Source organism: Megalobrama amblycephala, linkage group LG14, assembly GCF_018812025.1.
Source record: "Megalobrama amblycephala isolate DHTTF-2021 linkage group LG14, ASM1881202v1, whole genome shotgun sequence".
Classification (NCBI taxonomy): Eukaryota; Metazoa; Chordata; class Actinopteri; order Cypriniformes; family Xenocyprididae; genus Megalobrama; species Megalobrama amblycephala.
In genome coordinates, this window is record NC_063057.1 from 40,400,003 (window position 1) to 40,414,227 (window position 14,225).

The 14,225-nt window shown below is 38.1% G+C and overlaps 1 protein-coding gene across 1 annotated transcript; it reads left to right on the forward strand.

Moving 5' to 3' along the window:
- The first annotated feature begins 230 nt into the window (after positions 1 to 230).
- Positions 231 to 2,016, forward strand: LOC125245242. The gene has a single exon (XM_048155780.1). It carries the CDS (start codon positions 349 to 351, stop codon positions 2,002 to 2,004), a length of 1,656 nt encoding a protein of 551 aa, XP_048011737.1. The 5' UTR covers positions 231 to 348; the 3' UTR covers positions 2,005 to 2,016.
- Positions 2,017 to 14,225: the final 12,209 nt, after the last annotated feature.

The window sequence follows — 14,225 nt, forward strand, 5'->3', positions numbered from 1 at the left end:
ATCTGATTCCAGAATTAGAACTCTCATTGATAGGTAATATTATTTTGAATTATTTGACATTTTTAATGATATTGCACAGAGTTGTACTCACTTCTTTTGTATATTGTATTAATAATTGGATGTACAAACAATTTTTTCCTTTAACCAGCAGAGGTGGAAAAAAGTCCAAAAAAGACAACTAGACTGTGCCAGTCTGCTGTTAACAACAATCAAAAAATAGCAAGAGAAAGCACAAGCAGTAAAGCCACGAAAAAAGACCAAAGCAATGGAAAGGGCTCAAGTGTTGCAAATACTATAAAGAACAATTGGAGCAGAAAAATAGACGATGGAAGCAATGAAAACTTGCCAATGTTTAAACTCAACCTGGATGAAACATGGCAGAACAGTGATGGATTTTGCAGAAGCAGCACATTTGGGAAAAAGACAGTAAAAGAGAACAAGACCATTATGATGATCGGAGCCACAGGAGCAGGAAAAACCACTCTAATTAACAGCATGATCAACTACATTCTTGGAATGCAATGGAAAGATGACTTCCGGTTTGTGTTAATAGATGAAGGGAAGCAGAAATCTCAGGCTGAAAGTCAGACTTCAGAGATCACGGCATATCAAATCAATTACATGGATGGTTTCCAGATTCCGTATTCTCTGACTATTGTGGACACACCAGGCTTTGGTGATACCAGAGGAATTTCACATGACCAGAAAATCACAAAGCAAATTCATGAGTTGTTTTCTGCCCATGGAGGGATCGATTGCATTGATGCCGTGTGTTTTGTAGTACAGGCTTCTCTTGCCCGTCTGACACACACACAGAAATACATCTTTGACTCCATTCTTTCCATATTTGGGAAGGATATTGCTGAAAACATCCTTGTGATGGTCACCTTTGCAGATGGGAAAACACCTCCAGTTCTTGAGGCCATCACAGTCTCCCAGGTGCCCTGTTCCACCACTAACTCTGGAGAGCCTCTTCACTTCAAGTTCAACAACTCTGCTGTGTTTGCTACCAATAATCAATCTGCAGCAGATGACTGTGACAACTTTGACCAAATGTACTGGAAGCTGGGATGTTCTAGCATGAAAAAATTCTTCGAATCCCTCAACAAGTTGGAAACCAAGAGCTTGTCTCTGACACGCGAGGTCCTAAAAGAGCGGCAACAGCTGGAAGTGCTTGTGGAAGGTCTCACGCCCCAAATCAATGTTGGTCTGACAAAACTGGATGAAATCAAGAAGACAAAAGCTGCTCTGGAGCAACACAAAGCAGAAATGGATGCTAACAAGAATTTTGAATATGAATTAGAAGTAACTGTCCCCAAAAAGATGGAAAACAACACTGGCTACTACTTAACCAACTGCCAAATGTGTCAATACACATGTCATGGGGCATGCAGTCGTGCAGATGACAAAGATAAGTATTTGTGCAAAGTCATGAAAGATGGAAAGTGTACGGTCTGTCCTGGAAAGTGTGCTTGGAGTGTTCACTATAATCAGAAATACAAATGGAATTATGTCACAGAAAAGACAAAGGAAACTTATCAGGATTTAAAAAAGCGATATGAGGATGCACATGGAAAGGTCATGTCAAAAGAAAAGATCTTTGAAGAGCTTGAAAAGGAGTTTCAGGTTGTCCAGTATATTGTGGCCATACTAATAGAAAAATCTCAGAAGACCTTGGAGCATCTGCAGGAAATTGCCCTCAAGCCCAATCCTCTGTCCACCCCTGACTACATTGATCTGATGATTGAGTCTGAGAAAGAAGAAGCCAAACCTGGATTTCTAGATCGCATTCGGTCTCTAAAAGACGTCAGGAAGAAGGCAGAGATCATCAGTAAGGTTAACAAAGGAGAAGTGCTTCCAGAGGATTTGAAAATGTACAAACCTGAAATAACAAACAAAGAAACAGCCTTTGATGCAAGAGTCCTGTTAGGTATGGCAAAGAATTTTTTTCAAGAAACAGCATCTACGTTTCAAGAAAAAGTGTGCAATGTATTACATCTTTAGTACTTTATCTACAGTTACTGTAACTATAAACTAAACATTTGGTTTTGTTGTAAAGATGCTCTGCATGCATATATGATACTTAAAAATACTTTCATATTTTTAAGTGTCATATATGCATGCAGAGCATATATGATACTATATGCTACTACATACAGTGGGTACGGAAAGTATTCAGACCCCCTTAAATGTTTCACTCTTTGTTATATTGCAGCCATTTGCTAAAATCATTTAAGTTCATTTTTTCTCCTCATTAATGTACACACAGCACCCCATATTGACAGAAAAACACAGAATTGTTGACATTTTTGCAGATTTATTAAAAAAGAAAAACTGAATATCACATGGTCCTAAGTATTCAGACCCTTTGCTCAGTATTTAGTAGAAGCACCCTTTTGATCTAATACAGCCATGAGTCTTTTTGGGAAAGATGCAACAAGTTTTTCACACCTGGATTTGGGGATCCTCTGCCATTCCTCCTTGCAGATCCTCTCTAGTTCTGTCAGGTTGGATGGTAAACGTTGGTGGACAGCCATTTTTAGGTCTCTCCAGAGATGCTCAATTGGGTTTAAGTCAGGGCTCTGGCTGGGCCATTCAAGAACAGTCACGGAGTTGTTGTGAAGCCACTCCTTCGTTATTTTAGCTGTGTGCTTAGGGTCATTGTCTTGTTGGAAGGTAAACCTTCGGCCCAGTCTGAGGTCCTGAGCACTCTGGAGAAGGTTTTCGTCCAGGATACCCCTGTACTTGGCCGCATTCATCTTTCCCTCGATTGCAACCAGTCGTCCTGTCCCTGCAGCTGAAAAACACCCCCACAGCATGATGCTGCCACCACCATGCTTCACTGTTGGGACTGTATTGGACAGGTGATGAGCAGTGCCTGGTTTTCTCCACACATACCGCTTAGAATTAAGGCCAAAAAGTTCTATCTTGGTCTCATCAGACCAGAGAATCTTATTTCTCACCATCTTTCCCAAAAAGACTCATGGCTGTATTAGATTAAAAGGGTGCTTCTACTTAAAAACTGAAATATCACATGGTCCTAAGTATTCAGACCCTTTGCTCAGTATTCTTTTTTAATAAATCTGCAAAAATGTCAACAGTTCTGTGTTTTTCTGTCAATATGGGGTGATGTGTGTACATTAATGAGGAAAAAAAATTAACTTAAATGATTTTAGCAAATGGCTGCAATATAACAAAGAGTGAAAAATTTAAGAGGGTCTGAATACTTTCTGTACCCACTGTATAATGATACTATATAGGTGGGGGGGGGGGCACTGCTCGAGCGGACGGAACTCCGCTGCTGTACGCGTTACAGTGGTAGACGTACAAGAAGCTAAGCTTTTGAGGCACTGTCAAAAAATGTTATATATTGTTCATCCAAAGCATCACTGAAATATTTACTTTATGTATTTAAATTAACAATTCTGATCTTATTATTTTGTCTTACTGTTATGTTTTTCAATGATTGAATGACATCACAAAGTGAAACAAATGCAGGTGTTTTTCATTACGTTTTTCAATTCTTGCATTTCTATAATTTAAGTGAAATTATTTGGTAGTCAGGTGTGTATATGTTTATGGGGAGGGGATTTTTTAAAGGTTTAAAGGGGGGCACGACCAGAAAAGTTTGAGAACCACTGCTTTAAAGCATCTCTCACTTACTGTATGCGATCTCACTGTTTGAAGCATCTATCATAGGAAATCAGTGTGTGCTGTCATGAATAATTATCCAAGGTGTCTTCTCATAGGATAAGGACTCGCAGTCTCATGAATAATTAAGAGACACCGATAAGTCATTGATGTACTGTAGTACAAGAAAACGTCACATCCTTTGACGTTGACACAAAGACCTGGAAACCCGGAAGTTGAAAATAGCACAAAAAGGTTTAAAATTAACTAGAATTTTCCTACAATCAAAATTAATGGATGGTAACATTGACTTCTTTGGTTTTCAACACTTAACTCTTTTAACATTTTAGAAAATTTGGTTAGGGTTTCATGAACCTTTAAAATACTTTAATTTAAAAAATGGTTTTCATTCTATGCATGATGTACAACATATCTGTATTATAACAGCTTGTTACATGAAAAAATATTATGTATGTACAAATGATCTGATTACATGAGAATGCTGTTTTGGGATGATGTTATTTTACTTTCATTTATTCTAATTATTCATTCTGCATGGACAAGAAAAAACATGCTAGTAGTCTTACTTAATCTAAACATTGTGTATTGCCAATAAATACATTTAAACTGAATATATATATATATAAAGAGAGAGTATCCCTACTATAACCCTATTTGACTACAGTAACCCAGACACTGCTCAAAAAAAATTAAAGGAACACTTTTTAATCAGAGAATAGCATCAAGTCAGTTAAACTCCTGGGATATTGATCTGCTCAGTTAAGAGCAGAGGGGGTTGTTTCAGCTGCTTTGGTGTTAATGAAATTAACAACAGGTGCACTAGATGGACAACAATGAGACGAACCCCAAAACAGGACACTGGTGTGAATGCATTCAGCATGACCGGTTTGGTGGTGGGTCAGTGATGGTCTGGGGGAGGCATATCCATGGAGGGACGCACAGACCTCTACAGGCTAGACAATGGTACCCTGACTGCCATTAGGTATTGGGATGAAATATTTGGACCCATTGTCAGACCCTATGCTGGTGCAGTGGGTCCTGGGTTCCTCCTGGTGCACGACAATGCCCGGCCTCATGTGGCGAGAGAATGCAGACAGTTCTTGGAGGATGAAGGAATTGATACTGTTGAATGACCCCCACACTTGCCTGACTTAAATCCAATAGAACACCTCTGGGACGTTGTGTTTCGGTCCATCCGACGCCGCCAGGTTGCACCTCAGACTGTCCAGAAGCTCAATGATGCCCTGGTCCAGATCTGGGCCCGTATGTATAGAAATGCTCTTAAGAATAGTACTAAGTTTTGACTTAAGTGTCAAAAAATTCTTAGTAAAGAGTAGGAGTTTTCTAAAATTAGGAGACTTTTATAAAGAAGCTAAAAGCAACTTTTAGTAAAGTCTACTGAAGTGTTGTGAACTAAGGACTACAATGATGTCAACTCAAAATGGCCGCCCTCAACCTCTGATAGCGAGCCTGGAAGGGTGAAGTCACAGCAGCACAACACCAGTCATTTAATGTTATTATAAAAAAACCCAATAAAAACAATAATAAAAAAACCCCCCACAAATGTTTTAATATTTAAATTGATTTAAAAGCAATAGTTTTGCATTGTGCATTGTGCATTTTGCATTGTCACTAATTAGTATTGATGGTGTGGAATCTTTTTCTATTGATATATGTCTACTTATTTAATTCAATTCAATTCAATTCAAATTTATTTGTATAGCGCTTTTCACGATACATATCATTTCAAAGCAGCTTTACAGAAAATGGATGTCAACATTACAATTTAAAGAATGTAGTTAGCAAATAATATACTTTAGGTAATTAATTACAATCACTGTTAGCAGTTTAACTGAAGGTAGAAGCAAAGAGCTCCTGGAAAATGAATTACATTAACAATAAATTAGGATATAGAGATTGTGCAATGTGAATGTTGATCCAGATGATTGCGTCTTCTGAAGTCCTCGCAGGAGCTGGCGCCGTCTCTTCACAGGTGATGGTCGTCTGAGGTCTTCTTAAGAGGCTGGATCCAAACTGAAACTGAAGTCCTCTCTAGTCACCTCAGGGCGGGTGTCCCGAGGTAAAACAGAAAAGCAAAAGGAGAATAATTAGCGTAGCTGCTGTTCATAACTTTAAGCAAAGATAGTCATGTGCAGTTGATCTGGTATGAGATGCATTATGTGAATGCTTGGCTAAAGAGATGTGTCTTTAATCTAGATTTAAACTGGGTGAGCGAGTCTGAGCTCCTAACATTATCAGGAAGGCTATTCCAGAGTTTAGGAGCCAAATGTGAAAACGCTCTCCCTCCTTTAGTGGACTTAGCTATCCTAGGTACAACCAGAAGTCCAGAGTTTTGTGATCTTAGAGAGCGTGAAGGATTGTAGGGCGATAGAAGATTGATTAAGTACACAGGATCTAAACCATTAAGAGCCTTATAGGTCATTAGCAGTACTTTATAATTGATACAGAACTTAATGGGTAACCAGTGTAGAGATGATAAGATTGGTGTTATATGATCATATTTTCTTGACCTGGTAAGAACTCTAGCAGCTGCATTTTGTACTAATTGTAGCTTGTTTATTGAGGAAGCAGGACAACCAGCTAATAATGCACTACAGTAATCTAGTCGAGACGTCATGAAAGCATGAACTAACTTTTCTGCATCAGAAATAGATAACATATTCCGTATTTTAGCAATGTTTCTGAGGTGGAAGAAGGCTGTTTTTGTAACATATGAAATATGATTTTCAAAGGACAAGTTGCTGTCTAATATAACACCCAGGTCTTTAACTGTCGAGGATGGAGTAACAGTACATCCTTCTAAATGCAGATTGTAGTCTGAGAGATTCTGTGTACAGGTTTTTGGTCCAATAAGTAATACTTCAGTCTTATCTGAATTTAATAGAAGAAAATTACTAGTCATCCAATGTTTTACTTCTTTAACACACGCTGTCAGTTTGGATAATTTAGAGATTTCATCTGGTCGTGATGAAATATATAACTGAGTATCATCGGCATAGCAGTGAAAACTAATTCCATGTTTTCTTATAATATTGCCGAGTGGCAGCATGTAGACTGAAAATAGCAGAGGGCCTAACACCGATCCTTGCGGCACTCCATAGTTTACTATCGTGATCTTAGATTTTTCCCCGTTTATATAAACAAAATTGTGACGGTCTGATAGGTACGACTTAAACCACCGTAATGCCCGTCCCTGAATACCAGTGTAATATTGTAGTCGATCTAAGAGTATTATATGATCTATAGTGTCAAACGCAGCACTGAGATCAAGTAACACTAGTATTGAGACACAGCCCTGGTCAGAAGCTAGAAGTAAGTCGTTTGTAATTTTAACGAGCGCAGTTTCTGTGCTATGATGAGATCTGAATCCTGACTGGAATTTTTCATAGATAGAGTTTTTTTGCAAGAAGGAGCACAATTGGACCGACACTACTTTTTCTAGTATTTTAGACATAAATGGAAGATTTGAAATGGGTCTGTAATTTGCTAATACGTTTGGATCTAATTGTGGTTTCTTAATGAGAGGCTTAATAACTGCTAGCTTGAACGGTCGTGGGACGTGACCTAGAGATAAAGACGAGTTGATAATATTGAGAAGAGGTTCTTCTGCTACAGGCAACAGCTCTTTCAGTAGTTTAGTGGGTATTGGATCTAATAAACATGTTGTTGGTTTAGACGCAGTGATAAGTTTATGTAGCTCTTCCTGTCCTATAGTTGTAAAGCACTGCAACTGTTCTTGAGGGGCGATAATTAAAGCTGAATCATAAAACTCTGTCAAAGGTTGTACATTTACAATTTTATTTCTGATACTTTCGATTTTTTCATTAAAGAAATTCATAAAGTCATCACTACTAAACTGTAATGAAACATTTTGTTCTGGTGATATCTGTTTATTTGTTAATCTAGCTACTGTACTAAATAAGAACCGTGGATTGTTTTGGTTATTCTCTATAAGTTTGCGAAGATGCTCAGCCCTGGCTGTTTTTAGAGTCTTTCTATAGCGGGACGAACTGTCTTTCCATGCGATTCTGAAGACCTCTAAACGAATTTGTCTCCATTTGCGTTCTAGATTACGAGTTTCTCTTTTCATAGCGCGAGTAATACTGTTGTACCATGGAACAGTATTTTTCTCTCTAACCTTTTTTAATCTCATCGGTGCAACAGTATCTAATGTACTAGTAAAAATGGTGCACATACTGCTAGTCATTTCCTCAAGATCATTTGCGTGTTTGGGTACGATGAGCAGCTGAGACAGATCAGGCAGATTATTTGTGAATTTATCTATAGTTGTCGGGAGAATTGTTCTGCCTAGTTGATATCGTGGCGCAATTTGACAAATATCATCAATATGCAGTACGCATGTTACAAGGTAGTGATCAGAAACATCATCACTTTGCGGTAGAATTTCTATATCAGTAGGATTTATTCCATGTGATATAATTAAATCTAGAGTATGATTAAGACGGTGAGTGGGTCCAGTGATGTTCTGCCTCGCGAAGAGGGGAGAAGCGGTTCCGTGTCGAGACGTCGAAGAATGGGGGCGGCGGAGGAGAGGTCCTGGTCCGAGGCCTGGCTCGCGTCTTCCGCTGCTGAAGCACCCAAGGTCCCTGGTGTGACGGCGCCGGAGTGAACGAGGGCTGGGATGAACGCGTTCTGGGTGCTTGGGCCCTGTGCAGAGAAACACACGGCGTAGAGGAAGCAGGAGTGTTAATATCGCACTGCAAACTTACCGAGGGTTGGTGAGCGTCAGCGCGAGAAGTTTCCAGCGCTGTCTGCCGCTCGCGTAGCTCGGCCTGCTTCTCGAGAAGGATCCGGATCTGCCGCTCCACGGCCTCCAGTTCCAACTGCACCGCATGCAGCTCAAACGTGTCCTCACCTGCACACAAAGGTAGAGAAACATCCAATACACTCACCATTAGAGTAGATGAAACAATAATATTGTGAGAGAGAAGAGTACAAACGCTAGCGTAGCGCGGGCGTGGCACGCCGCTAATGCTAACGGGCTAAAGCTAGTAGCGAAAGTTCGGGAAGTCGGATAAAACTAGCGATATCAAGGTAATCCAAATGTTTTTTATATAAAATAATGTTGGGGATGTGTTCCCCCACCGAAAAAGAAAGAGTGATAGATTATAAGTTAGATTTTACGAGGCAAAAACAAACAATTAGGAATCAGCTCGACGGAGCTCTAGCTCAAACAACGCGGCAGCAACAAACAGGATGTGACGTATTGTGTGTAAAGGAGTCAAAACAGCGGCGGGAATCCATCCGTCACACACAAACACACACAAATGATCTGCTGCATGGAGACACGTGTCTGATGCCTGTGATGGGCAAACTCGCGACTATGACAGGAAAAACCGACATGCTGAGGATTCTGTCCTTTTTAGGGTCTCGTCTTCCTGTTTTTGGTTCGTTTACATGTCTTTGGTCCGTGTTGCGTTCATATATCATTCGAACCGCACTAGAGTTCGTTTGGAAGCGGACCGAGACCCATCTTTTCAGTGGTCTCAGTCCACTTGTTTGGTGCACACCAGGGTTCGGATGGCAGCGTTCACATATGTTCAAATGAACCTCCCTAACCGAGCAATCGCGCCAGGGTTCGTTTTAATCGAACCAAACATGACAAGTGTGAACGCACCCTTAAACTACTTGTTCAGTACTTCACAGTCCCATTAAAATGACATATAACCAGAATTATAAATGAATTTCACATTAAATGATACTTAATAGACTATGTACAAACACTGCAACATATTTCTGGTAGAATCTCAGCCAGCGACTTCACTTCTGTATAGCAAGTGTACTAGCGGCAGTGCTCTTTCCTGATATATTGCACAAATAAATAAATAAATAATAATTATGCAAGTATTTTCTAGATATGTATTGTTATAAATATACTGTTAAAATATAAAATATTGCTTCATTAAAGTTTAAATATTAACAGTGGAAGACGGTAGTTTCGCCAAACATTACTGTCCCTCATTGTGCGAAAGGGGCTATTACTCACCTTATTCTAGTAGAATATCTACTTCGTTTCAGCACAATGCCCTTAAAGGTGCCAAAGAACATGTTTTCAACAGATGTAATATAAGTCTAAGGTGTCCACTGAATGTGTCTGTGAAGTTTCAGCTCAAAATACGCCATAGTTTTTTTTTATTAATTTTTTTAAAGTCCGCGGAAGTTGCAAACGACTTTTCACCAGTGTAGTGACGTATTTCCAAGTGAAACAGAATATTGAATAGACGGCAGAGTTTTACTTTAGCGCTCCTCCTCTCCATCTCTCGCTCATAGCAGACTAACCGCTGGAGGGGAGTGGTTTAACGCGAGCCATCATTTAGACCCCAAGCCGTCAAACTGATGTCATCAGAGAAGGGGCACCGTTGTAGAGGGGAGGAGCATTTTCAGATTTTGATTAAATATTACGAAGTCAAACAATTTTTTTTGTGTGGATTGACTTGCACGGATGAATTGTTCACCACAAAACTAGCAAAATGAGCTAACAAAATAAATAAGGTAAATTTTGATTTCATGTGTACTTTAACTGCCTATTTTGGGGCATCATTATAAATGCGCTGATTCAGGGTGTGTGGCCCATTAAATCTCTTGCTCCACACCCCAAGAGCTCGCGCTTGCCTTAAACAACATAAAAAAAAGTTCAAACAGCTAATATAACCCTCAAAATGGATCTTTACAAAGTGTTCGTCATGCATCATGTCTAATCGTGTAAGTACAGTGTTTATTTGGATGTTTACATTTGATTCTGAATGAGTTTGATGGCTAAAGCTAACATTACACACTGTTGGAGAGATTTATAAAGAATGAAGTTGTGTTTGTGAATTATACAGACTGCAAGTGTTTAAAAATGAAAATAACGACGGCTCTCTTGTCTCCGTGAATACAGTAAGAAACGATGGTAACTTTAACCACATTTAACAGTACATTAGCAATATGCTAACAAAACATTTAGAAAGACAGTTTACAAATATCACTAAAAATATCATGTTATCATGGATCATGTCAGTTATTATTGCTCCATCTGCCATTTTTCGCTATTGTCCTTGTTTGCTTACCTAGTCTGTTGATTCAGCTGTGCACAGATCCAGACGTTAATACTGGCTGCCCTTGTGTAATGCCTCGATCATGGGCTGGCATATGCTAATATTGGGGGCGTACATATTAATGATCCCGACTGTTACGTAACAGTCGGTGTTATGTTGAGATTCGCCTGTTCTTCAGAGGTCTTTTAAACAAATGAGATTTATATAAATATACTTATAAATATTTATATAATATACCTTTAATAAATGCATGGGAAAAATATTGGAGTAAACACTGGAGACAGACTTAATTTATCCCTGTAGGTTTTATACCCTTGGCTATTCCTCAGTGCATTCACACTTCACAAAAGAACAGCACAATGTATTGATTAAATTAATATTTACTAGAGAAATTGTGAATGGACGAATATGCATTTATTTGTACACGTAGATAATGTAAACATGCAAATTACTTTATGAAAACGGCTTCTGGCACTGTGCCGGATGTAACTGAGCTGGCTGAGACAAAACCTGTTAGTGATCGTGTATAGAGTCTATTACCAATAGAAATAAAAGCAGACATGTGCTGCGTCCCAATTCGCCTACATATACTATGCCCTAAAAGTATGTACTGTTTTTGTGAAGAAAAAGTACATACTTTTGAGTGTGTAGCAGAAGAGTATGCAAGCTTTGGGACATACTACTTCGTCATAATTGCGTTCGTCTTTAACAGACAAAAGCTGGTCCTAAGCAACTAGTTCCAGCACTTGACCAGCTTAAACCAGCTCAGGACCAGCATAAACCAGCTCAAACCACATTCCATGCTTCAAATCATACCTAACCAGCATATGCTGTTTTTTTCCATAGGGTCATCTTTGCATAATGATGCATTTAAAAGTTAATGACCAAGTTCACAATGCTTTCGATGATGAAATATAATGTGGATAACATTTAATGAATATCTTTTAATCAGGTTAAGATACTGATTATTGATCTCTCAAACCCATTTATCTGCTTAACCATTGGTCTAGCATAGTGATGGGCGATACCACTTATTTTGTTACTTTCAAGGCCAATATCGATACCTCTAATATGAACTTATATTTTAACATTTATTCAATTATTGAATTACTAAGAGTAAAATGGGTTATGATACCAACTTAACATTATATTTGAAAGGCATTTTAACATATAATATGCCTTAATTGCAGTTTATTAGATTATATTTTAGTTTACACATGGTTAAAATGTTTACTTGGTAAACCATGGAAAATCTACAAATAAGCCTACTATATGCCTAGCTGAACTATGATCACTCTAGTAATGGTTCATTTTCATAAGCTGCCAATGACAGGCTGTTGCACCCATAAAATTAAACATTTGTATTCTGACAGAACATCAATATGAACTTTTAACGGTCAATTTAAATTAATATAATTGCACAAACTATGTAGGCTACTCTTTTTTTATTGTGAAATAACTAATAATAATAATATTATATTTTTCTGTCTTCTGTTAAGCATTGTTCTGGGCTGCAATTCCCAAAAGCATCAGTGGTTTCTTATGATGTTAAACGCAGCCCTGTTTGAATATAGTGTCGGCAGTGAGCGAATGCTCTCTGTAATTGGTTGGTTCTGACTTGCAGCATTTTCATGTGTTCAGATGAGCAGGAAAATACTACAAATTATTCGCTAACATAGGTTATTTGTTCAATTCAGTGCATATTGTATGCATTAAATTTATTGTTAAACAAAATCACTGGTAAAAAAAAACAAAAAAAAACACAAAAACAGTATCGATATTTTAATTTGAGTATCAATACTTTCAATACTCAGCACCAGTATTGATATATCAATACTTCATATCGATCTGCCCATCCCTAGTCTCGCACATCCATCATGTTTGTAATTTTTTAACTCTTTTTATTCGTATTTGTAGTTCTAATTGAATCCTCGTCCACAGCACAATGTGTTATGGGCAATATTAGCCATTAGAGCGTGCACAGGTCTGCACTTCGAATTCTAACTGGAAAAAGTAGACCATCCGGGTATCTTTGGGATACTCATTTCAACATACTACGATTTGGGACACACTAATTCTAACTTTCGAATACAATGTAGGACGGATAGTATACGAATTGGGACTAAGTGATAGTTTGAATGACACGAAGGAAAAATCAGTGCCCCATAATACACTTGGTTAGTTACAGTAACACCAAACAGTATAGCGATTCTCTACCACGATGACAGCGGGGACAGAGGGCGTGTCTGAAGCTTGGTGCTGATGCGACTGTCATAGTTACAATAGTCAATTACTTCTAGCTTGGACTGCAACACAACACAAAAAATGGCTTTTGACAGCTAGCGACTCATTATCTGACTACAGTAAGAATAATTTTATAATGATGTAGATATTGTCTAGGAAGAGGGGGAGGAGGGGGGTCTAGCTAGCCTCTGTTTTGTTTGACAACACTTCGAACGTCAACAGGAAGTTACTCCACCCAGGATCGCTTAGAGCACCTTTAATGTCCATTAAAGCAAGACTATGTAAACAAAAGAGTTATACACCATTTTAATCTGTGGAATATCTTCTTTTATTTGTGTACACTCAGAGTAAAAACAAAATGTTGTGCTTTTTGCAAAATAAAGAAAACTAACATGATGCGTGATCTCTCGTCTCCCTCTGAATGAAGTCCAATCTGATAGTTCTCAGAAAATGAACTGTAACTTAGTGAATACTAATGACACAAAAATTACACTTATGTCTAAAGAAACGTTGAAATGTCAGGTTTTAAATCGTTTAAGTCAAATCAAAAACAAATATTCTCTGTTTATGTAATCTGTATGAAAAGAGAGCCATGTCAGTGATTCAGCTCATTATCCGCTAATGTGGCCACGTCCTTGGAGCCAGCGCTATTCAGACGCAAATTCAGTCAATACATGCATACATCGTCTCAATCGGTGTATTTATTATCTTCAAAAGTGTTTTTCATAGCCATAGTTAGAGATATCTGGAAGCCTCTGTTAGTTCCTGGAATGTCACATGGTATGCCTGTTCTTCTTTAGGAGGCATTTGTGGACTAAAGGTGTACAGAAAGCCCTCCGGCTGCAAGTATGAATTGAAAACACAGTATCCAGCGCTCATAGTCATGACAAAAAATATTGAATAAATATTACTCCTCTGTATAAAAAATTGACAAACATATGAGAATCCATCAATATTTCTCCAAATGTGCATGCTTTTAAGCTAAAAACCTATATGAAACGCCATAGAGGTAACATAATTGTTCAGACACTTTTTACATCACAGAAATACATTGTATTTTAAAGAACTGTCAGATGACAGTCATCACTTTGAGAACAGTGAGAACTAACAGAAATAAAATAATACAATATATTTTAACATATTTTATGTATTATAATAATAATGTATTTTACTTTAAGTTAATTAAATTTAACTAGATTGTGCTGTATTAATTTTAGTTCTAGTTAACATAATGGTGTTTGTTTTTAGGAA

What these genes read in the sequence shown, in the direction of transcription:
- LOC125245242 (XM_048155780.1), top strand. Translation starts at nt 349, where the DNA reads ATGTTTAAACTCAACCTGGATGAAACATGGCAGAACAGTGATGGATTT.